At 39.2% G+C, this 25778-nt stretch overlaps 2 protein-coding genes across 7 annotated transcripts in view; both read left to right on the top strand.

Annotated features, from left to right (window-relative positions):
* The window catches only part of LOC137071492 (UDP-glucuronosyltransferase 2A1-like), a 51412-nt gene extending 46635 nt beyond the window's left edge, over positions 1 to 4777 (top strand). For 2 of the 4 annotated variants that reach the window (XM_067439547.1, XM_067439544.1), the window contains 4 exons: positions 914 to 1045; positions 1222 to 1309; positions 1682 to 1904; positions 2002 to 2914. In XM_067439547.1, coding sequence (XP_067295648.1) covers positions 914 to 1045; positions 1222 to 1309; positions 1682 to 1904; positions 2002 to 2290 — 732 coding nt within the window. In that variant the 3' untranslated portion in view covers positions 2291 to 2914. Of the gene's footprint in view, positions 1 to 913; positions 1046 to 1221; positions 1310 to 1681; positions 1905 to 2001; positions 2915 to 2936; positions 3010 to 4643 lie in introns of those variants that run through there. The other 2 variants (XM_067439543.1, XM_067439542.1) reach the window with 2 other exon arrangements.
* Positions 4778 to 6014: 1237 nt separating this feature from the next.
* Positions 6015 to 25069, top strand: LOC137071495 (UDP-glucuronosyltransferase 2A2-like). Of its 3 annotated transcripts, XM_067439554.1 has the most exons (8): positions 6015 to 6727; positions 8380 to 8381; positions 17532 to 18156; positions 19701 to 19849; positions 20364 to 20495; positions 23018 to 23105; positions 24168 to 24390; positions 24488 to 25069. In XM_067439554.1, the coding sequence occupies exons 1-8, from the start codon at positions 6022 to 6024 to the stop codon at positions 24768 to 24770; spliced, it is 2208 nt and encodes a 735-aa protein (XP_067295655.1). In that variant the 5' UTR covers positions 6015 to 6021; the 3' UTR covers positions 24771 to 25069. The 3 variants fall into 3 exon arrangements, with proteins under 3 accessions (XP_067295655.1, XP_067295654.1, XP_067295653.1); XM_067439553.1 differs by lacking the exons at positions 8380 to 8381; positions 17532 to 18156; positions 19701 to 19849; ... (2 more) ...; positions 24168 to 24390; positions 24488 to 25069 and adding exons at positions 7262 to 7410; positions 9176 to 9307; positions 9484 to 9571; positions 9943 to 10165; positions 10263 to 10655; XM_067439552.1 differs by lacking the exons at positions 6015 to 6727; positions 8380 to 8381 and having other exon boundaries at positions 17274 to 18177.
* The last annotated feature ends 709 nt before the right edge of the window (positions 25070 to 25778 follow it).

The raw sequence follows: 25778 nt of genomic DNA, 5'->3' as shown, positions 1-25778 counted from the left end.
TGGTTCCTGGGTGCGGCATGTGGTTCACAGCCACAACGGTTACGAGAACATTCCCCAGGTGGAGCATGCAATTGCAAAGTTGCTGCCATCTAGCAGAATTGTCCGCGTCTCAAGTCCAAGAGATGTAAGACAACGGCAGCTGGCTGCCAAGGCTTACCATGCAGCTGTACAGAGGAAGCATCCAAACGGTGGCAGGCAAAAACGTCCATGTCCTGCGCATGGAGATCGTGGGTTTTACAGCCCTAAATTCATCATACCCAAGAAAGATGGTAGGTTATGTTTGATCTTTGATCTGTTTGTCTTGAATTGGGCCATTTCCAAGCTTTTGTTTAAGATGCTAGCGCAGAAGTGCATCATCACATGCATTCATTCCTAAGATTGGTTCACATCAATCGACCTGAAGGACACATACTTTCACATCGTGATTCTACCTCGACACAGACCTTTTCTTTGATTTGCCTTTGAGGGTCAGGCATAACAGTACAAGGTCCTTTGAGCTGTCCCTGTCTCCCCACGTCCCCATGGGCCGGAGGGCCCTTAGAACAAGTCTCCAGGCATGTTTTTGTCACAACAGATGGCTCCAGAATATATTGGGGCACTGTATAAAATGGGCATGCAGCCTCGGCCTCCTGGATGCTACCCAAATACTGAGATACATCAACTGCCAAGGTGGCGTACGCTCACAATGTCTATCATTTTATCTCCTCTGGAGTCAGCAGTGGCTCAAGTCTCTTTGCGTCATTTATATTAGCTCAATTGTGATTGTATGCAACTTAAACATAAAAACAAAATGTACAAACTTTATTTTATATTTTTTATTAACTAAAAGATGACTCGAGTCATTTGCACTTGAATTAACAGTAATCAGAGTCCATTTTCACACTATAAGTTCATGATGTCTTTTAATGTGTAGGACATGGAGGAGTTTGTGCAGAGCTCAGGGGATGATGGGATTGTGGTCTTCACTTTGGGGTCTTTGATAGACAAAATGCCCAATGAGACGAGCAATAGGATCGCCTCTGCACTGGCACAGATCCCACAGAAGGTAACTGACCATTCTTACATCTGTTCCACCCAAACATCATGAACTCATAAACACTGCTGATCTATGTGATTTTAATAAAGGAAAGTAGTTTTGTGAACATTTACTCAAGTAGTTTCTTTATAATCTCGTTATTATCACTGATCAGTGGAGAGTGTGGTTGTGTGTTTTATTCACAGGTCTTATGGAGATACGGTGGAGAGAAGCCAGATACTCTTGGTGAAAACACCAGAATATATAAGTGGATCCCTCAGAATGATTTATTGGGTTTGTATTATAATTTATCATTGTATGCAACTTTTTTAAAGCAAATACAATACTTTCATTTATATATTTTTAAATATATGAAAAGATTATATAAAAAAAAGCATTCCTGCTTAAAAATAGTTTTAAAAAAAATACACTAAAGGTAACAAAATTTAGAAAATTAGAAAATTAGAAAATAAGGCGGAGGGTTTAATTGTCATTCTATTCTTATAGGCCATTATTTATTCAGTAGGCTATACAACAATTTATTATTTGCGCTGTTTAAATTCTTCTTGAGTCTTGGTTGTGTAATTTGGAGTTTGCTTCATATAATCTGTCCCAATGACTTTTGCTTTTCCATGATTGTTAATCCATGTTTGTCTCCTGATCCAGGCCACCCTAAAACCAGAGCGTTTATCACTCATGGAGGCACTAATGGCATATATGAGGCCATATATCATGCTGTTCCAATGGTTGGGATCCCCTTGTTTGGTGACCAGCCAGATAATTTGGCTCATATGAAGGCCAAAGGGGTTGCAGTTATTATGGACAACATCAAGACCATGCAGCCACAAGAGCTGGTGGATGGACTCAACGCCGTCATTAATGACCCCTCGTGAGTCACTCACATCATTTGATTTACACTGCTGGCACTGCATAACACAGACACAGTATACACAGACATATTACATTATATCTCTTCATCTCCGCAGGTATAAAGAGAATGCAACGCGTCTGTCCAGGATTCATCATGACAGACCAATGAAGCCTTTGGATGAGTCGGTGTTCTGGATTGAGTTCGTCATGCGCAATAAAGGTGCTAAACACCTGCGTGTAGAAGCGCACAACCTTACCTGGTACCAGTACCACTGTCTGGATGTGTTCGCTTTTCTTTTCACTATCCTGACTGTAGTCCTCTACGTCTGGTTTAAAATGTGCAAATTCTTCATAATGCGTTGCTGTTTTAGATCACAGCAGAAAAGCAAAAGAAAAAACGAGTGATTGATTTTGACCGATAGAAAAATACAGTTCATATATGTGCATCTCGGGCACGCTAAATTCCTAACAACTGTTGATTATTTATATTTTCTGCTTAAGTGTGCCTGTAAGAAATGTCAGTTTATGTTTGCAATGAATTATAATAATCCAGATTCTTAATTTCAAAGTAGAAAAAGTGAAACCGGGACATCTGGACCATATTGCCCTAAAGTGTGTACCATTGAATGAAAACCTTGACTCTTTTACAGTATTGGTTACAATTTTGTATTGTTCTTCATCTACTTGCTGTGTTCAACTCTAGAGAATGTGGGAATATTATAGTTTGCCATACTAGAGGCAGTCATTTTATCAATCTGAAAGTCATGTTGGAAAAGTTGATTGGCAGCGGGCACAATGTAACCGTGCTTGTGCCGAATCCTTCACGGATACCAAAGAATCGGTTTGCCTTTTCTGCCAGCACTTCAATGTGCTTGTGACTGCACAGGACTTGCAAGACTTCCTTGAAGAGCTTTTGCATTTCTCAGTGCATGTGACTGATCATCTAAATTTGCTGCAGATTAAAATGAAATTTTACGAGATTGTTTCTAAATATGAGGATGTACTGTGAAGGACAAATTATGGAACTGAAAGTTTGATGATATTCTTTCAGATCCAATCTTCACCTGCAATGATAATCCCACTGTTAACTGCTCTGGAGAGAAAGACAATTAAAGGTAGGGTAGGTAAGAATTGGTTAAAAAACTTTTTTTCCAAATTTGTTTAAACTTTCTTTATATATCAATACATATTTAAAATGTAAGTACTCTGAAAAAGAAAGTATAAAAATTGAGTGTCTGTAGACCTCTCACGACTGTTTTAAAGACAGCTCATTATTTCCATTCACTCCACATTCTCCCTTCTGAGCTCTTTCCAAAGCCACGCCCCCAAAACACACGAACGCGCCTCACCGACCGCTCAGCTGGAAGACGCATTATTCACCTCAGATGAGCAGTGTGCATGTAGTGACAACATGTCAGAATCACATGTAATAAAACATCTAACTTTATCAGTATGAATATAAACAAATAAGATGTCTTTTAGTACTCACTATCAAGCTAGAATACCGGTACTAGTAAAGTTTAAAATATATTTTTGTTTGATTCGGTAATGAGCTAGTTATATTTACAAGGCAAAGAAAAGGCTATCATTGATACATGTTTTTCCAATAACATCAGTTATACTGTGATGAAGATGAATTTGTTGATTACTAGCAGCTAAAGCTAACTTAGTTCTAAAAAAAGTTCCTGGATGCGGTGTACTAGCTTTTACACATGCATTTTGTTATCTAAATTTAAATTTTGCGAAATTCAACACGACAGCGATTAACTTGAGCTACGCATATTGAGTATTTATCATCTCTACTAATGGCTAAGTGTATAATATTGTAACTTTATGCTAAGTATTGTTATGTTAGCTATATTAGGCAGCTTCATGTGCTCTTGATACATGCTTCATGAAAACATAAACCAAAAAAATCTATAATCAAAATGAAAGATTACCTGTCCAGCAGAAATACAGCCATCAAGGAGTCGTTTTTCAGCCCGTTGAGGTACCTCAGTTCTCGCCATCGTTGAAAAGCCACGCTGATATTTACTCGCATTTGATTGTTTATCCAAATACTTTTTGTGCATTGTCTTTTCTTGTACTGTCTTCCTTTTTTTGCATTGTTTGCCTTCGCTGACTGCAAAACCCGGCACTGTGAACTTTGAATGTTGTTTTTCTGCCATTATTTCGCCTAGGTTTCGTGCCTCTTGAACTGCTCAAATTAAACGGGTGGGGAGATTCTGTAGCGAAAGCGGTGTTAGCCAGGGTAGCGAGAGAGAGTGACAGTCGCCCAAGCAGGCGCGGATTAACACACAGGCTTGCCTAGGGGGCCCGATGTGTAGAGGGGGCCCCGGATTGGCCAGACTTTTTTTTTTTTTTTAAAGGTGTCATGAACTGTCTTTTTAATTTTTTTATACTGTTGTCTGTGGTCAACTAATGATGTTTGTGTGGTTTTTACATTCAAAAACATCAACTAATAAGTAATAGGCTATTTTCTACATTGGTTTTGAGGCTCTCTCCAAAACGCTGGGTTTTGGTGGGCGTGAAGCACTGGAGACTTGGAATGCCCACGGCTTGAATTGGATAAGATTTGCATATTTAATGAGCTTAAGCTCCTCTGTCAGTTCAGAGAGAGAAGAGAATGAGGGAGAATCGGCAACCAGAATGATTCTCTCGATTACAGGGCTCGTAAACGTTTTTATCAAACAAAAACAATGTTTTATTTTTCATCGACCCGTGATTGATTTGACTATTATTTTTATATTACACGTAGCCTGCAAGATCAGACGATATCACACACATACATGTTCGGCGCGAGCGACGCCCTTCAGATGTCAACTCGAGAGAGAGAATAGCAGAACAAGAACGGAATACTAAGAGATTGATCAGCCTGCTGGGCTTTACGAGCCCTGGCCCATACATGTCTGAGTCCAGCGTGCTAAAGGTATGCTCTGTCAGACACGTACACATAAGCAAAATGATCTATAACAATGCAGTACTATTACATATAAAAACACGTTTTACTCACATGTGTGTTGCACCATTCCTTTCGGATCCAAATCCAGCATCGACCGGAGATTTGTTTGAAACGATCCCGCAGTGAACTGAAGTGAACATGTCTTCCACACGTGAGCTGAAACTTCATTAAAAATAAAGTTTAACCTCTCATTCCTAGGATCAGAAGAAAGCTTATGCAGCGACTGTGTTCTTCACAACCAGGAATAGCGCAATATCTTAATCTTCCTCTGCATGTTTATTGTTGTTGACCAGCTTGCACGAGTCCTCCATGAGTCGGTGAGCGAGGCTACTGGATTAGACTCGCTGTAGAGGCGGTGTTTCGTCGCGCACTGACGTCAATATGAAGCACAGGACCATTTGCTGAGCCTGGTGTCTATAAAAGCTTTTCTTATATTACCACGACCTTTTATATATCAAAAGCTCAAGGAAAAGTTGATTCCTCAATTCATCACCCCTTTAACTACCCTATGTATTTACTTCAGCGCGAACAAAAAAAGACCCTCATTGGCCCATAAGAAACATAAAAAAGCAGGTGATTAGATATATGTGACTTGGGTCTGTGCATCTGTCCAATCAGCTGCTGGTTTTCATTTATATCACTGCTATTGCTAAAAAAAGTACGATAGTGGAGCACAAAAATGGAATCACTACATGCATTCTACTGGATATTGAATTCCATTTTTAAATGCCATTAATAACTGAGCGCACAACTGATGCTTGCGTCCGCAGTAAATCACCTCTGTGCGTTAATCACACGTGAGGAAACGGCCGTTAAATGTATAAAGCCATCAAGCTCAAAAACAAGTAAGCCTACCATGAGAGTAGATTTGCACTTGCTGTAAGGTTCAATACTTGTAATAATGAGAATAAAAAGTTTTTTCTCACCATGAATTAGATACATAGGGTGGGACACAATTCTGCTTCAAATATTGTAATAAAGAGTGATTTCTAATAACACATTTTTAAAGCTGTAATTAACCTTCTTTACCTTTCTCTTTGGCCTCTACCTTTTACCCTGTTGATTTATGAGCACCATGACTTGTCAAAATCTATATACTATGTTAATAATTATACCAGACTGTTCAGCACATGAGGTAAGAGACTAAATATCTCACAATCTATCACTGGCAATCATGAGACTCGTACTATTTCTTTCTCTACTTACTGTGTTCAGCCCTACAGAATGTGGGAATATTTTAGTTTGGTATACTGAGGGCAGTCACTGGATCAATCTGAAGATTGTGTTGGAAACATTAATTGACAGGGGACACAATGTCACGGTGTTGGTACCGGATGCCTCTCTCTTCATGAAAGCTAAAAAATCGGATCGCTTCTCCTACCAGCCCTTCAGCGTGTCCATGGATGAACAGGAGATGCAACAGTTCATTGAAGAATTTCTGCATTTTTCAGTGTATGAGATGGATGAGTTAAGTTTGCTGCAGATTGCAATCAAATGTTATCAGTTAGCTTCCAAACATCAGTATATGTCTCTGGCACACTGTGACGGCATTTTGAAATCTCCAGAGTTGATGGACAAACTGCGTAATGGAAAGTTCGATGTTGTTCTGTCAGATCCGATTTACGCGTGCAGTGATATTGTGGCTGAAGAGCTGGACATTCCCTTGGTTTACACATTACGATTCTCCATCGCTCACACTGCAGAGCGGATGTGTGGTCAGATACCAGCTCCACCATCATTTGTCCCTGGAGCCATGAGTAAACTCACTGACAAGATGAGCTTTACTGAGCGAATCATCAATATGCTGTTCTACCTTTCTCAAGATGCCTTTGCCATTATTGCTTGGAAAAAATATGACAACTATTACACAGAATATTTAGGTGAGTTAAAGAAAGTTTCCGGAGAGTTTACTGACAAATTAATTCTGTCACATCATGTAGTTTCAAACCCATATAAGCTAATAAATCATTGGCCTGAGCATGACTCTTTTCTATTTTAAACCTTACTGTTAACTAAGATATTTAGCTTCATCTGGGGAACAAATTTAAATTATTTTAATTTATTTTAAGTGTAATCAACATGCCCCAAATTATGTTGATGGAGCTTACCTTCAACTAACTCAGAATATTCCTTCAAACTCTGAAAGAGAAATGATCAGTGCACAGTGCGGACATTTGTCATCATCACAGCATGTAATCAATATAAGGGACACATTTCAGTTTAGTCATGCTGATAGTCACCAAATAAAGGGTTTATGAATTCTTGGACCATCAACCAATCCGTTTTTCCTACGGTTTCAAACTTCTTCATATGGCATTTACAGATTTGCATTTATGTATGAAGCATGTCTTAAATACACAGTGTGCAACAATTTTTTTTGTTTGTGTAAAGCTATTATGCACTCCTCATTTCAGGTCGGCCCACTTCCTTTTGTGAGATGATGGGTAAAGCTGATATCTGGTTAATCCGAACCTACTGGGATTTTGAGTTTCCACGGCCATTCCTGCCCAACTTCAAATACATTGGAGGGCTTCACTGCACTCCCGCCAAGCCATTACCCAAGGTGCATCTGTCTTTTTAAAGATTCTACCTCATTTGTTGTTGTTAAAAGGATAGGATATCTGAACAAATTATCTAGCACACATAATTCTTCCAATTATGGAAGAAATTAGGTGCTATGCCAAACACAAGCAACGCAAAAAGGTCAAAAAAAGTTGGTGGTTCAAGAACATACACTTAAATCAGTAATAACTTGCATTTCCCCATCTGTCAGTCGCTACTATGTTATGTCGACTGACAAATGGGGACTCACTAGGGATCACCAGCCAGTTGAATTGGTGAGTGGAATTTGTCTGAATCTGTTTTCATCTGACCGCCACGATCACTGCTGAAAGCATGCTGAGACCGTGTTCATGGATGGTTCATCTCCTCATTGCAAGAATATGACCATGTTAACACTGTGGTGAGACTCCTTCCTTGTGAGCGATCGATTCCCTTCTGCTGTTACCCAGCACGCAGCGTGCAACGCAGAGCCACAAGCATGGTTAACACTCGGGGAGACCTAAAGGGGTAAATTTGGGGTAGCCAGTCCCCACGGACCTCCCACTCCTCTGCAGTGTTCTGTGCCGAATGATGGTGGTCCTTCTCATGGACCTAGCATATTGACATCTGATCTCAGAGTGAAGAGATGGGCTATTGTCCTGCGCAGAGGAAGATGATGCAGAGTTGACAGCCATGCTTGCCCGAGGGCTTGGAGAGGAACCCTCCACCTTGTCCCAAGCACTTACCGTTGGATGTTTGGTTCCTGGGTGCGGCATGTGGTTCACAGCCACAACGGTTCCGGAAGTGCATGAGGAGATTTTTAAGTTGTGTAAGGCAACTTTTACTGCCCGAAGCTGCTTCCCAATCTTCTCCGCTCTCACTACGCTTGATGGTGGGGCTGCCAGGGGTTACGAGAACATTCCCCAGGTGGAGCATGCAATTGCAAAGTTGCTGCCATCTAGCAGAATTGTCCGCGTCTCAAGTCCAAGAGATGTAAGACAACGGCAGCTGGCTGCCAAGGCTTACCATGCAGCTGTACGTCCAAACGGTGGCAGGCAAAAACGTCCATGTTCTGTGCATGGAGATCGTGGGTTTTACAGCCCTAAATTCATCATACCCAAGAAAGGTGGTAGGTTATGTTTGAACTTTGATCTGTGTGTCTTGAATTGGGCCCTTTCCAAGCTTTTGTTTAAGATGCTAGCGCAGAAGTGCATCATCACATGCATTCATTCCTAAGATTGGTTCACATCAATCGACCTGAAGGACACATACTTTCACATCGTGATTCTACCTCGACACAGACCTTTTCTGTGGTTTGCCTTTGAGGGTCAGGCATAACAGTACAAGGTCCTTTGAGCTGTCCCTGTCTCCCCACGTCCCCATGGGCCGGAGGGCCCTTAGAACAAGTATCCAGGCATGTTTTTGTCACAACAGATGGCTCCAGAATATATTGGGGCACTGTATGTAATGGGCATGCAGCCTCGGCCTCCTGGATTCTACCTCAACTGCAGTGGCATACTGAGATACATCAACTGCCAAGGTGGCGTACGCTCACAATGTCTATCATTTTATCTCCTCTGGAGTCAGCAGTGGCTCAAGTCTTTTTGCGTCATTTATATTAGCTCAATTGTGATTGTATGCAACTTAAACATAAAAACAAAATGTACAAACTTTATTTTATATTTTTTATTAACTAAAAAGAAATGACTCGAGTCATTTGCACTTGAATTAACAGTGATCAGTGTACATATTCACACTATACGATCATAATGTCTTTTAATGTGTAGGACATGGAGGAGTTTGTGCAGAGCTCAGGGGATGATGGGATTGTGGTCTTCACTTTGGGGTCTTTGATAGACAAAATGCCCAATGAGACGAGCAATAGGATCGCCTCTGCACTGGCACAGATCCCACAGAAGGTAACTGACCATTCTTACATCTGTTCCACCCAAACATCATGAACTCATAAACACTGCTGATCTATGTGATTTTAATAAAGGAAAGTAGTTTTGTGAACATTTACTCAAGTAGTTTCTTTATAATCTCGTTATTATCACTGATCAGTGGAGAGTGTGGTTGTGTGTTTTATTCACAGGTCTTATGGAGATACGGTGGAGAGAAGCCAGATACTCTTGGTGAAAACACCAGAATATATAAGTGGATCCCTCAGAATGATTTATTGGGTTTGTATTATGATTTATCATTGTATGCAACTTTTTTAAAGCAAATACAAATACTTTCATTTATATATTTTTAAATATATGAAAAGATTATATTAAAAAAAAGCATTCCTGCTTAAAAATAGTTTAAAAAAAATACACTAAAGGTAACATTGGAAGAAAATTAGAAAATTAGGCGGAGGGTTTAAAAAAATCCTGTCATTCTATTCTTATAGGCCATTATTTATTCAGTAGGCTATACAACAATTTATTATTTGCACTGTTTAAATTCTTCTTGAGTCTTGGTTGTGTAATTTGGAGTTTACTTCATATAATCTGTCCCAATGACTTTTGCTTTTCCATGATTGTTAATCCATGTTTGTCTTCTGATCCAGGCCACCCTAAAACCAGAGCGTTTATCACTCATGGAGGCACTAATGGCATATATGAGGCCATATATCATGCTGTTCCAATGGTCGGGATCCCCTTGTTTGCTGACCAGCCAGATAATTTGGCTCATATGAAGGCCAAAGGGGTTGCAGTTATTATGGACAACATCAAGACCATGCAGCCGCAAGAGCTGGTGGATGGACTCAACACCGTCATTAATGACCCCTCGTGAGTCACTCACATCATTTGATTTACACTGCTGGCACTGCATAACACAGACACAGTATACACAGACATATTACATTATATCTCTTCATCTCCGCAGGTATAAAGAGAATGCAATGCGTCTGTCCAGGATTCATCATGACAGACCAATGAAGGCTTTGGATGAGTCGGTGTTCTGGATTGAGTTCGTCATGCGCAATAAAGGTGCTAAACACCTGCGTGTAGAAGCGCACAACCTGACCTGGTACCAGTACCACTGTCTGGATGTGTTCGCTTTTCTTTTCACTATCCTGACTGTAGTCCTCTACGTCTGGTTTAAAATGTGCAAATTCTTCATAATGCGCTGCTGTTTTAGATCACAGCAGAAAAGCAAAAAAGAGTGATAGTGTTTTGCATTGCTTTGAACATTCTGTATGATTTATTCATTTTAAATGTTTTCAAATGATTTACACTTGAAATGTTAAACTTTTAATATATGTATATTTGGGATCTAGCTATATTGTTGGGCTCTTATTTATAACACAACACCAGTAAGCAATACATTGTGGCCCTTAGTGGTCATTTGGAGACAGAAGATTTATTTTTAAAGGTGTCGTGAACTGTCTTTTTTTCTTTTTTTTAAATGTTTGTGTTTTTTACATACAAAACATCGTAACTAATAAGCAATAGGCTATTTTCTACACTGGTTTTGAGGCTGTCTTCTGAACACTGGGTTTAATGGGCGTGCCGCACTGGAGACTTGGAAGTAAACGCCCACGGCTACGATTGGATAAGATTTGCATATTTAATGAGCTTCAGCTCCGCTGTCATATCTAGCCCCTGTCAGTTCAATTCACATGAAGGAGAGATTATTTTGAAAGCGGCAACTGCAACTTGCCTTTATCAAACAAACATTTTATTCTGATCCACCCGCGATTGTATTACAAGGCCCGCACCCGCACGATCAGTCGATATAAGCGCGAACCACACGCTCACACACACACACACACGTGCGCGCCCAGATCAAGAAATAATTTCTGCCAACGGGCGTACATTTTGATCTGGTACAGCCTCAGGACTACTATTACATATAAAAATAGAATTTTTTAATCACGTTCAAAAATCAAAAGTTTGTTGCACCATCCCTGTCGGATCTAATATAGAAGGCACAACATTGTGTCTGCAAATCCAGCACTTGAGGCTTGTTTATGAACGATTCTGCAGTGAAATGAAGTGAACACACAAACGTTCTTCCCCACGTGAGCTGGAACTTCATTAAAAATAAATGAAGCATCACACATTCCTAATATTAGGATCCGAAGGAAGCTTATGCAGCGACTGTGTTCTTCCACAATATCTTGCTATCTTCTTCAGCATGTTTATTGCTGCTGGCTAGAGCCGATCAGCTCCATGAGTCGGTGGGCAGGGCTCCTGAATTACACGTTCTGAAGAGGTGATGTTTCGTAGCGCTATGACATAAGAATGAAGATCTCGATCGTTTTCTGGCCCTGGTGTCTATAAAAGCTTTTCTTTGACTAAAAAAGAAAGTTTTCAGCTCTGAAACTTACAGGATAATTGTATATTATCATGACCTTATATATATATATATATATCAAAAGCTCAAGGGAAAGTTGATTTCTCAATTCATCACCCCTTAAAAGACTTGTGCTACAAACATACTATGAAATGGTCTCTGTGATTTTGCCAAGTAAGACGTTTCTGGGTCAGCATATTTTGTTGATCCGAGAACTACATTTTTATCCAAAAATGTAGTCGTATTCCTAACCCTACTCATAAGTGATCCCTAAAATCAGAGGGAAATGGTAGTGAATAACACTGATGTAGAAGCACCTAACCCCGGCTGTAAGCCAAACGTGGCATAAACAGTAAACTTGTCCCTTAAAGGGTTAGTTCACCCAAAAAAATGAAAATGATTTCATTATTTACTCACCCTCATGTCGTTGGACACCCGTAACACCTTCGTTCATTTTCAGAACACAAATGAAGATGTTTTTGTTGAAAGCTGATGGCTGAGAAAGGCGTCAAAAAGGCCTCCATTTGCATTCAGTACATTCCCACTCACAAGACCCATAAAGGCTCTAAACACATCGATACAAAGTCCATCTCACTACAGTGGCTGTACAATAATTTTACAATGCGAAGAAAAAAGTTATTGTGTGCACAAAAATCAAAGTAACGACTTTATCCACCAAGTTATTGACGTAAACTCGACGCATGCGTGAGAATATGACGCAGATCCGCTGTTCATGACCCGGAAGAGGAGAGGAGCGCCACTATCACGCGGCGGATAAAGTATCGTATCGACGTGTTTAGTGCCTTTATGGGTCTTGTGAGTGGGAATGTACTGAATGCCAATGGAGGCCTTTCTGAAGCCTTTCTCAGCCATCAGCTTTCAACAAAAATATCTTCATTTGTGTTCCGAAGATGAACGAAGGTGTTACGGGTGTCCAACGACATGAGGGTGAGTCATTAATTAAATAATTTTCATTTTTGGGTGAACTAACCCTTTAAATCTAATTGGTCTAATCTAATTTTAAATCTAATCTAATTGGAATGTTGTTCCAGGATCAACAAAGACGTTGCTCTAGGAACATGTTATACTTATTAAAAATTCACCAGCAATTTATCCTAAACATATTTCAACCATCCCACCAACACAGATTCTATTTGAATTTAAAATAAATTTGTTTATTTGTATACACATAAAGGCATCTGTTTGTACTTCAGTATTTTGTGTGTGTGTGTGTGTGTGTGTGTGTGTGTGTGCACTTTTCACACTTAAAATCATAATTGTTTTATCTTTCATACTTTTAATTTTTTAAACCTGAGTTGGTAATTAATCTTGGGTATTCATGTTTAAATATTTGCAAAATCCAGGTTAACATTTGTAATAGTATATTAAAGGTTCATCTGTTAAAATGCAATCTTTTTAGTTAGTTTTATGTATGTTGAGTCATACAAAATTAAAATTATGTATTTTTTTTAGGCATTTTGAGCTTAGTTTTTTGCTATTATGCTTTTTGGCTCAAGCAAACATGGGGCATGTAAAGATTAACTGTAGGGTCATGAAGGTCAGTAACACCCTACATGCGTAGCATTTGCAGCTTTACAGGGAAAAATACAATGCATGCCATTGTAAAGACGTGTACACCTCACATTTTAATTTGTGTGAAATTCAATATGTCTTCTAACCTGACAAATGCCTGAGCTTGGAGCTTGGAGCCACCCCCCTTTTAAACCAGGAAATCAGCAGTTTGAAAGTTCAGTTTAATTTAAAAATAAAGAAGTGTTGGGTGATATATCAACCATAAACTCAAAGCAGAACAACATCAGACATTTTTTATCATTATCTGTTTTGTTTCTTCTCAGGGCACCAGTTACGCAATATTTGGACAGTTTTTTTTTTTTTGTGCATTTGTTGGATATTACTCTGTCATAGGAATAATATCACATTTATATTACATATTACATATTATTATCATTATTATTATTATTAGTAGTAGTAGTATGTAGTGTAAAGTAGACTGAGACACTATATCACAACTAAAAAGAGCTTTTAGTCCCCTTTAAAGTTCAGTCAAAGTCAATGCCCTCAGACCTCCCTAGAGGGACTGAGGTCCACCCACCACAGTTTCACTAAATTCTGGGCGAAACACACACACACACACACACACACACACACACACACACACACACACACACACACACACACACACACACGCACACACACACACACACACACACACACATACATATACATATTCCTCACTGTATATACATAAAGAAATAAGAAATCAGCCCAGAACTACACGGGAGCTGGTCAATGACCTGAAAAGAGCTGGGACCACCGTTTCCAAGGTTACTGTTGATAATACACTAAGACGTCATGGTTTGAAATCATGAATGGCATGGAAGGTTCCCCTGCTTAAACCAGCACATGTCCAGGCCCGTCTTAAGTTTGCCAAAGACCATTTGGATGATCCAGAGGAGTCATGGGAGAAAGTCATGTGGTCAGATGAGACCAAAATAGAACTTTGGGGTGTTTTTCTGCACATGGGGCAGGGCGACTGCACAATATTAAGGAGAGGACGGGGTCATGTATTGGGAGATTTTGGGGAACAACCTCCTTCCCTCAGTTAGAGCATTGAAGAGGGCTCAAGGCTGAGTCTTCTAACATGACAATGACCTGAAGCACACAGCCAGGATAACCAAGGAGTGGCTCTGTAAGAAGCATATCAAGATTCTGGCGTGGCCTAGCAGTCTCCAGACCTTAACCCAATAGAGAATCTTTGGAGGGAGTTTAAACTCAGTGTTACTCAGCGACAGGCCAGAAACCTGACTGATCTAGAGAAGATCTGTGTGGAGGAGTGGGCCAAAATCCCTCCTGCAGTGTGTGCAGACCAGGTGAAAAACTACAGGAAATGTTTGACCTCTGTAATTGCAAACAAAGGCTACTGCACCAAATATCAACTTTGATTTTCTCAGGTGTTCAAATACTTATTTGCAGCTGTATCATAAAAATAAATAGTTAAAAAAAATCATACATTGTGATTTCTGGATTCTTTTTTTTAGATTATGTCTCTCACAGTGGACATGCACCTACGATGACAATTTCAGACCCCTCCATGATTTCTAAGTGGGAGAACTTGCAAAATAGCATGGTGTTCAAATACTTATTTTTCTATATATATAGTGAGGAAAATAAATAAATAAATAAATATTTATTTTCCTCACTATATATATAGGAAAATAAGTATTTGATCAATATGTATTCGTGAATGTATATATATATATATATTATACGTTTCGCGTGAAAATTAGGCGTCTCTTCTATTTGAAGCATGCACGCGTTTTCCGCGCGGCTATATATTATTTATTTTTTCTCTAAAACCACTTGATGGCACAAAAACTTGCTGTAGAACTTCCCAAAACATCCAGTTTTGAAGATGCATGTGGAAATTTGTCTGATCTTTAACACAATCGCAGGCAGCAGTGCAAAGTTGATTGTGCACTAATTTGATCTAATATTTGAGGGTTTAAAACATGTTGTAGATTTAGGCTGCATTGCAGGCAGTTTTGTCAGCCCGCAAGTTACTAATTCAAACCATGACTCACGACTTTGTAGCATTCCAGAAATTGTGGTAGCTAGATGTAAACAAATCATGTCGGACCGTACAGCGCTTAAACTCATTTACAATCATTTCTATTGCCAAAGGTGCTTACTCCTTGCTCATTTGAGGGAAACGGAGGAGAAAAACGGAGCATAAGGCAAGAGAAGCTGTTATACCTTTTATTTTACATTACATTTGGAAATGTATTTGGTATTTATTTATTCTTGCACTCAATGGACTGAGAACAAGCTACCACTAAAAAAGCTTCATAAACACCACATCCGTAGGGGCTGCCATGTTCACGGGTGGGAAATAATGGGTTTAACGGCCGTTCCAGTGCACTTTCACTGGTAGGTTTGAAAAACACGGGAAATGGGTTGTCAGGAACGTGGCATTAAGTAGCAATTTTAACTTTTGTTAAAGGTAATTAAAGCAACAGTTTTTCAATAACAGAAGAATATTTAAATGTTTGGTATTTGGGCCGGGGACACACTGCAAGCGTGCCGTGAGCGTCTCGGCTGCGTGGCGTGTCCGTTTTTATTTCGACCTGCGTCAGACGAGCGGTCCGAGCCACGCGGAAAACGCATGCATGCTTCAAATAGAAGAGACGCCTATTTTTCACGCGACACGCGAGCGTGTTGGAAGCGTTGCTAGGCAAAATAGATTAGGAAAAGATGTTTATATGCCATTTTGACACGAATACATATTAATAAATTACATTTTCATGTTTGAAAGTGTAGGTTAACATAAATGCAGATATAGGCCTAATTGTAATTGCAACTTGGCTGAAGCTCTATTCGGACAGTAAGTGTTTCTCATGGGGTCGGAAGGTATTACCATCATTTAATTTAGGGGCCGGCTTTTATAGTTATTTTATTGCGGTCCGTTAATTCCCACCACCTGCGTAAAAATCCCCAGCCGAGTTACCTACTGCTTTTGACAAACACCAAGGTCGTGTGGTGATGTAATAGCTGGCTGAATCCACATCTCTGAGTTTTCTAGAATATATAACTTCAAAATTCACTGTTTATAATCATTTTTGACCACTGCAGAGAACCGTACGGTTGTGCTTTGCTGTTATTTGGATGCATTTCTAGACTTGTATTTCTTTAAACTGCTGGCAAGTATTTACAAGAGCAATATTCATCACCGCTCAAACAAATAAAAAAAAGCATGTAAACATTTGAATTGGTCAGTTATTTATAGCAGCATTTATTATCATACCAAGCATATGACATTTTATTTACAGCATACAATCATGTTCCCGATCAAAAAACTCTGTGAAACCGTGGCGTGAATAAATCACAATCCGAATAAGTTTTAGGTTTTATCCTATGGTTTTATCAGGTGGCCTGCACATTTATTTTGACGGATTTTTGAGAAACAGGAAGGGCGCATGACCTCACGATCAAACGTTAGCGATTGGTTATGGCAGATCTAGAGTGGCTCAGGGCAGAGTTTTGAACTTCAACAGAGTTCCTGCCTTTGCAGAAGTAAACACTTGTTAATGGAGAGTGCCCAGACTCTCTCTACAAATGAAATGTAGGCCTATGAATAAAAACGTTGGGAATCTTATGTTTTTTGAGTGGTGTGGTGCCCGAAGTGAGTAAACTCACTTAAACATAAATTTTGCCTTGGGCCTCCAAATGTCTAGAACTAGCCCCGAGCAGGCCAACAAACAAGGGCATGAAATGCTAAAACGGCTTGCCATAAAGGTTCATGTATGAACATGACTAACAGAAACTGTGCTCTCTGCTCTGCCCATTCAAATGACTGATAATCAACTCTGTTTACATTTAAAGTGAACGCGGAAAGTCATAAACAGAGAAAGGGGAAAACCATAAACTTTATTGGACCTTGCATATGGTCCTTGCGAAATATGAATATGCATGAACTACGACGAGAAACGTAAAATGTTCAGTCAAGGTTAATCGTAGCCTATAGAACAAATATGCTGAAAGACCGCAGCCTACATAGTTGGTACTTTCCCCCAGTTATCAATCACAAAGAAGATAAAAGCTACACGTGAACTTCCTTTACCTTTCTCGTTGGCCTACAGCTTTTTACCTGAATACTTTATTGATAAACGCCTTGACTTTGCACTGGTAATATATCAGGTTAAGGACTGTGTTTCGAGGCGGGACACTGTTGATCTCACGCTTTCTCGGGCAATCATGAGACACATAGTCGGTTTTCTTTTCTTCCTTACTGTGTTCAGCCCTACAGAATGTGGGAATATTTTAGTTTGGTATACTGAGGGCAGTCACTGGATCAATCTGAAGATTGTGTTGGAAACATTGATTGACAGGGGACACAATGTCACGGTGTTGGTACCGGATGTCTCTCTCCTCATGAAAGCTAAAGAATCGGATCGCTTCTCCTACCAGCCCTTCAGCGTGTCCATGGATGAACAGGAGATGCGAGATTTCTTTGAGGATTTTCTGCACTTCTCAATGTATGAAATGGATGAGTTAAACTTACTGCAGATTCAAATTAAAGTCTACAAGATTACTTCCAAACTTCAGGATATGTCTCTGTCATACTGTGACGGCATTTTGAAATCTCCTGAGTTGATGGACAAACTGCGTAATGGAAAGTTCGATGTTGTTCTGTCAGATCCGATTTACCCGTGCAGTGATATTGTGGCTGAAGAGCTGGACATTCCCTTGGTTTACACCTTCCGATTCTCCATCGCACAAACTGCAGAGCGGATGTGTGGTCAGATACCAGCTCCACCATCATTTGTCCCTGGAGCCATGAGTAAACTCACTGACAAGATGAGCTTTACTGAGCGAATCATCAATATGCTGTTCTACCTTTCTCAAGATGCCTTTGCCATTATTGCTTGGAAAAAATTTGACAACTATTACACAGAATATTTTGGTGAGTTAAAGAAACCCTTACGTAAGTATAGCCTACTTCCCATTTTTATTAAAGGCACAATATGTAAGATTTTTTGGATTCAAATGACCCAAAACCACTAGAACGGTGTTATATTTTGATGACTTGTGCACTTGCATTATCCCAGATGTTACCAAAAATGTTTAAAATTAGGTAGAGTTTTTATTTTACCAGGAATGATCATACTCACATTACCATCAGTTTCGGTTTTATTTTGTAGAAACCATCAAAACACCAGAAACACGTTTTTATTAGACAAAGGAAAAACCTAGTCATTGCTATATAGCTCTACGCGTTTAGTTACGCTGTTTGAATATTTTTTTTTATTTTTTATTTTTTACCTTGAGTAGCCTACCATGTTGACTAATATCGATCTTGCTCACTGTAGTGTGCAACAAGTGTCACATAGTTGCCGCCGAGCGAATACACAGATAAATGTTAGTACATCATTTTCAACACGCTCAAATGTATCTAATATGATAAAACAGAGCTTCGTTACACCACGCTTGACTGGAAGAAGCCGAAGTGGCAACTGTGGCAAAATAAAAGTTCCACTGCTCTCCAGCTGCGTGTCACGCTTGTCTCTCATTAGCAATCACTCCAGTGGCCTTGCTCAGCTCCCACAGCACTCAGCTCTGCTCTGCTTTATACTACAGTAGCGTTTATAATCTCATCCATGAACATGATTTCTGCCCAAGTCCCGTCCCGATTCGTTTCTCCCAGCTGTGAGGTAAAGACGACATCTCTTATGAATCCACTCTCCGTCTTAGCATCATCAAGCTGTGCCTTTGTTTTTAGTAGCAAAAACTCTAACAGCAAAAAACTACACATTGTGCCTTTAAAGGAACACTCCACCGTTTTTTTTGAAATAGGGCTTTTTCAACGGGCAAATGCATTTTTTTGTCTCAGTGCATGCATTGTTTTAGTTTGGCAGGGTCGCCGCTAACTTAGCTTAGCATAATGAATGGAATCCTATGTTGCCAGCTAGCATGTCCTGAGAAAAAGTGATCCAAAAAAACAACAACACCCACCCTATTACTTCTTGTGGCCTGTGTATTCACAATCAGTACAAATAGTGATGCAGATTAAGACTAGGTGATTTTCTAGGCAGATATTGACTTGGGACTATATTATGGGGAAGCACAGTCGAAGCACTTGGGCGCAGAGATATCACGCAACACATTGTGATCGCTCAACAGCCAGTGGACGTGAGGATGAGCGGTGAAACTTTACAAACTAAAATAACTAGCCATTACACATGGATTTACGGAGAAAGAGTAACCCCTGACCTGACACATGACGTATTGACGAACACTGCAGTGCAGACTCCGCAGAGGATAGAGCAACACAAAACACTGGTCATGAATTAAAAGTCTAAAACTAAAATTTTAAAAGAAATTTTGGATTTTTAAAGTGTTAAACACATTTTGTTTTATTTGAGGAATGAACTGAAATTATTTTCAGTGGAAATAAACATGTGAAAAATGCTGTTGAAAGAGCTTTTCTTGTATTTAACCTCATTTCAGGTCGGCCCACTTCCTATTGTGAGATGATGGGTAAAGCTGATATCTGGTTAATCCGAACCTACTGGGATTTTGAGTTTCCACGGCCATTCCTGCCCAACTTCAAATACATTGGAGGGCTTCACTGCACTCCCGCCAAGCCATTACCCAAGGTGCATGTCTTTCTTTTTAATATATATTCTCCCCTTTTGCTGTTAATTGAAGATCTGAATTATGTAAAACATATGACTTGAATCGTAAATCCAAGAGAATTATCATGGTTTTAAATAATTTGTAGTTTAGTAAGTGAATCAAATGTTGTTGATCCAGTAACTGCTCTGATTGGATTTTACATACTTTGCACTTTTCTTGGCATTCAATGTGGACAGCAAAGAAAGAACTTCATTATACTGGGAAACTTGTTTTCCTCACTGTGCATATGACAATAACGCTTTGAATTTGACTCGACTTTAAAGTCGGTTGGGTTCATCCATTGCTCTGATGTGGACTTCCCTATTCTCATAGAATCAGAATTATTATTAAAACTTTAAAGTTCTAGTCCTTCATGTGAATGGGCAAAGTGCTATCAAATAACACTGATCTTGCCGCCATTATTTAAGACATATTTGATTTTGCAAAAATATATTATGCAGAGTCCCTTTTCACACAATGTCTTTTAATGTGTAGGACATGGAGGAGTTTGTGCAGAGCTCAGGGGATGATGGGATTGTGGTCTTCACTTTGGGGTCTTTGATAGACAAAATGCCCAATGAGACGAGCAATAGGATCGCCTCTGCACTGGCACAGATCCCACAGAAGGTAATATCAATAAATATCATGAACTCATAAGCACTGCTTCTCTATGCGATTTTAATGAAGGAAACTAATTTCATTGTTCATAGTTCAGTTCTCATTACATTGTCACATTTACTCATTTATTGAGTTTCTAAAATCTCACTGGGTGCAATCAGCTCCCTTGACTAGGTTGTAAATCAGTATATTATGTACACAAATTAGAGCACTGGTAAGGACAGTACTCGCTACACTTTGGAACACTTAAAGGGTTTGTTCACCCAAAAATGAAATTGATGTCATTAATGACTCACCCTAATGTCGTTCCACACCCGTAAGACCTCCGTTCATCTTCAGAACACAATTTAAGATATTTTATATCTAGTCCGGCAGCGTATCTAAGTGTATACACACTATACTGTCCATGTCCAGAAAGCTAATAAAAACATCATCAAAGTAGTCCATATGTGACATCAGTTAGTTAATTAGTATCTCTTGAAGCATCGAAAATACATTTTGGTCACTTTATTCAGCATTGTCTTCTCTTCCGCGTTTGTTTTCAAACCTCAATTAAAGATAGCCTGGATGCCAGCCGAACTTAGCCTCGCCACAACATTTTTAGGTCAGGCAGTTCGGTCTGGCCTCGCTCCATAGAGGAGTAATTATCCCCGAACAGAAACTGTTCGGACCAATGAAATCATCAGGGCGGGCTTTAGACGATGACGGACAGATGATCAACATGATAACGTAATCATCTCGTCATCAAAGGGGCTTGGATTATATTTGTTCAAATCTTAAACGGAGAGCTTGTTTGTATCTGCATTCACCTTCACAATTTCTCTCAGAAATGATGATCATGTTGGGTAAGTACTCTGTGTATCATTAAATTCTTTTATTTTTTTACAACACCGGCAAAGATCGTTTATTCCAGCGTGCGTGCAGACAGGGTTGCCAAGTTTTTACAACAAAATCCGGCAACTACTAGTCCAAAACAATAGCTTCTCGGGGGTTCTCCGAAAAAAAAAATGGAGTTTGGGGGGTAAAATGTGTGTTATTTTGGCAAGGTTGCCTGCCAAAATTCGCACTCATGGGTCTATATATCACATAATAGTCGCTTCAACCCGCGGACATAGAAAACAACCCGCGGTTAAAAAAAATGCGGACTTGGCAACACAGTGCAGTTGAGCTCTGTTGACATTTGACGATGCGTCGCTTCGTTGCTCTGATTGGTTGTAGGTCTATCCAATTGAGGTCTTTCCTGGTTCGGTTGAAACATGCCCCATAATCACAGCCCAATGGAGCAGTTTCAGACTCATATTCTGACTAGAATTGAGTATGACCACGTCAGGCTAAAATAAAGATTCAAACTGTCATGAATCTTTGGATTGATTCATGATTCAGATCCCCAAGTGTCACGTGATTTCAGCAGTTTGACACGCGATCTGAATCATGAATCAATCCGCTGATTAATGACCGTTTTAATCTTTATTTGAGGTTTGAAAACAAACGCGGAAGAGAAGACAATGCAGAATAGTTGTTTTTGTTATTTTTGGACCAAAATGTATTTTCGATGCTTCAAGAGATTCTAATTAACTAACTGATGTCACATATGGACTACTTTGATGATGTTTTTATTCCCTTTCTGTACATGGACAGTATAGTGTGCGTACACTTCCATACGCTCTCGGACTAAATATAAAATATCTTAAACTGTGTTCTGAAGATGAGCGGAGGTCTTATGGGTGTGGAACGACATTAGGGTGAGTTATTAATGACATCAATTTCATTTTTGGGTGAACTAACCCTTTAAGACTTTTTTTCAGCAAACATGACAATGTTGTATAACATACATTATTGTATAACATGTATGATATCATTACTTTTATTTATGAACAACAGCAGAGCTAATATCTTCATCTTTCAGATGAGACGTTAAACTGAGGTCCCGACTCTATGTGTTTGTTAAAAATCCCCAAATTTGCCCACTGGCCTCTGTCCATCATGGCCTCCTAATAATCGCCATATAATGATTGGCTTAATCATTCGTTCTTCTCTCCACCAATCAGCTGGTGTGTGGTGAGCGTTCTGGCGCAATATCATGTTACATCATGTTAAATTATTTGCTTGTTACTGCAACTTTTCAGCCGTAAATAAATGATAAATGTTTGCCAGATTATGTTCATTACCTGCCTAGACTGGTGATGTGTGTTTATACCATAGATTGTAAAAAAAGGTTTATACTGAAATATTATTAAATAATGGTTTGTATTTTAAAAAACAACAACTATATTATCGTGTATTGGCTCACATGATTTATGTTCCATGCTTCAGGACTTCCATTAAAGGAAAATAGTGAGCATCGAGGCTCCCCTGGTTTTGACAGTGCTTTGTGGGATTTTTTTAGTGCCAATGTTTCAGTACACTTGTAGGACTGATTAAAATGTCCGACTCCCTGATCAGTGCCCTGACTACTGAACTAGGGAGTTGACTGAGACCTTTGTCATCATACACTGATCAGTGGAGAGTGTGGTTGTGTGTTTTATTCACAGGTCTTATGGAGATACGGTGGAGAGAAGCCAGATACTCTTGGTGAAAACACCAGAATATATAAGTGGATCCCTCAGAATGATTTATTGGGTTTGTATTATAATTTATCATTGTTTTTAACTTTTAATTTATTTTTAATAAAAATAAAAATAAAAAAAGGAAAATGATGAAACATTAACCTGGTAGTGTGTGTAAATGAGGTCCGCATGGGTTTAAAAAAAACATGAAGATAATTGTTAATGGGTACATAACACACACAGTTTCTGCCAGTCTCAGTCAATACAGAGTGGTATTACATCCTTCATATCTCCAAAGAGTCTTTAGTTTTATCAGATTTGTAAAAGACAAATATGCTGTACTAAAACAGCATAGCTCAGTCCAACTCCAGTCCAGCTCACTCCAACTCCAATCGCATAGACTTTCCTGTAGCTCAACCAGTAGAGCGTGGCACTAGCAATGCCAAGGTCATGGGTTCGATTCCGAGAGAAAGCAAGAATTGACAATAATGTAATAATATACCTTGAATGCAATGTAAGTCGCTGTGGACAAAATTATCCAAATGCATAAATGTAAAATGTAAATGTAAAACAGACAAACTCATGCAGACTTGCAGTGGGCGAAGCTAAAGAGTCACAAGCGCGAACACACACACACAAAATGCATCATGGCATTATCCTTTGATAACTTTATATTCATTATACGTTTATGTTTACATAATAAGCACTTACTCGCCAATTGCCAACAAAACAGACATTTGATCCACTTTCGATCACCGCCTGCAGATTTGACTCATGACCGGGAGCAAACAAACACACTTGCACAGCTCCGTTCCTGCTCTGGGAAAGCAAACTGCACCCACTGTTTCCTTAACGCTGGGTTATTTGGGAAGTTAACCAAGGTTATCTTTACCTAACAACCAGAAACACACTTCTTTAGGGACATTGTCGATTTTGTGGTCTAAAAACAAAACGACAGCGCTGCAGACGGCTTCCGTAACCTGAACGAAGCTTGTTGATGGGCGTGTTTATCATGAGAATCCAACTCTTTAACAGTGTCAGAATGCATGAAATAGAAGTTTTCTTAAAAGTTTTGTTAATTGGGAGTTTGCGCAATAAACTGTCCCCTTCATGTGTTGTTTGTCTCCTGATCCAGGCCACCCTAAAACCAGAGCGTTTATCACTCATGGAGGCACTAATGGCATATATGAGGCCATATATCATGCTGTTCCAATGGTCGGGATCCCCTTGTTTGGTGACCAGCCAGATAATTTGGCTCATATGAAGGCCAAAGGGGTTGCAGTTATTATGGACAACATCAAGACCATGCAGCCGCAAGAGCTGGTGGATGGACTCAACGCCATCATTAATGATCCCTCGTGAGTCACTCACATCATTTGATTTACACTGCTGGCACTGAATAACACAGACACAGTATACACAGACATATTACATTATATCTCTTCATCTCCGCAGGTATAAAGAGAATGCAATGCGTCTGTCCAGGATTCATCATGACAGACCAATGAAGCCTTTGGATGAGTCGGTGTTCTGGATTGAGTTCGTCATGCGCAATAAAGGTGCTAAACACCTGCGTGTAGAAGCGCACAACCTTACCTGGTACCAGTACCACTGTCTGGATGTGTTCGCTTTTCTTTTCACTATCCTGACTGTAGTCCTCTACGTCTGTTTTAAAATGTGCAAATTCTTCTTAATGCGCTGTTGTTTTAGATCAAAGCAGAAAAGCAAAAAAGAGTGATTTAAAAAAAAAAACGTATCATTTTTTTTAACTGAACATTATGAACAATATTCTACCAACGCAAGACTTGCATCTCTACCTTCAGCTGTCAATAGCACATTGCTCATCACCACATCACTCAACTTTAGATGTTCTCATTTTACAATACTAGACTAGAATGCTGTAATTTTTTATACCAATAATTATAATAATTCTTATTTTCCCCCTGTAACCTTGTTTTGATTGATTTGAGATTATAAGGCACTACTCTTACTGTTTTGAATGATATATTTTTAAAAGCACTATATCAATACATTGTAATTAAATTAAGTATTTTACAAATAAAACACTAAATCTGTTTACTTTTCATCATATACAGTGCTGTTTTGCGTTTGTACTGTGCTTTACTCTTGACATTCAATATTGTAGTGCTAATATTGTTTGGTCTTGCCCTTATTTTTCTTCAGTCACTGGATAAATCTGTTCTAAATGACTGGGATCTAAATGTATTTTTACATATAAGATTTTAAAACGGATTGAAATATTGTGTTTAAACATTAGAACTTTTAATTTTAAATGATGAAGAGGAAACCCTAAATGCTGCGTTCACTCGTGAGGAACGTGACTGCCCTCAGTGGTCGTTGTAAATCATCGCAACGGGACTTTTATTTTAAAGGTGTAATGTCTCCTTTAGTAGTTTACTTCACACATCGCGAACAACCAGCCGACCATCAACAAGCAAGCAAACTCTTCATGTGATCCTGTCAATTTTCCTTATATGATCGGTTAAAACCCGAGATGATTAGAGCAGTTTGGTGAGCAAGAGATTTGCTGCGTGGATGATGGTCTGAAATGTAACTGTAGGCTGTATTTTAGATGGGTAACGTTAGACTTGTAGCGGGTTCATACCAGCTTGATTAAAATTATTCTTATTACTGAATTGTATTAATAATCGTAGTACTTTTTAAACAGTATGCAGCTTGTGTAATTGAGTTAGTATAGTTATCAAATAAAGTTAAATTGTGTTAG

This window comes from Pseudorasbora parva, chromosome 3, assembly GCF_024679245.1.
Source record: "Pseudorasbora parva isolate DD20220531a chromosome 3, ASM2467924v1, whole genome shotgun sequence".
Taxonomy (NCBI): domain Eukaryota; kingdom Metazoa; phylum Chordata; class Actinopteri; order Cypriniformes; family Gobionidae; genus Pseudorasbora; species Pseudorasbora parva.
Note: the sequence above shows the minus strand (reverse complement) of the source record. Positions and strands in the feature narration are given on the sequence as shown.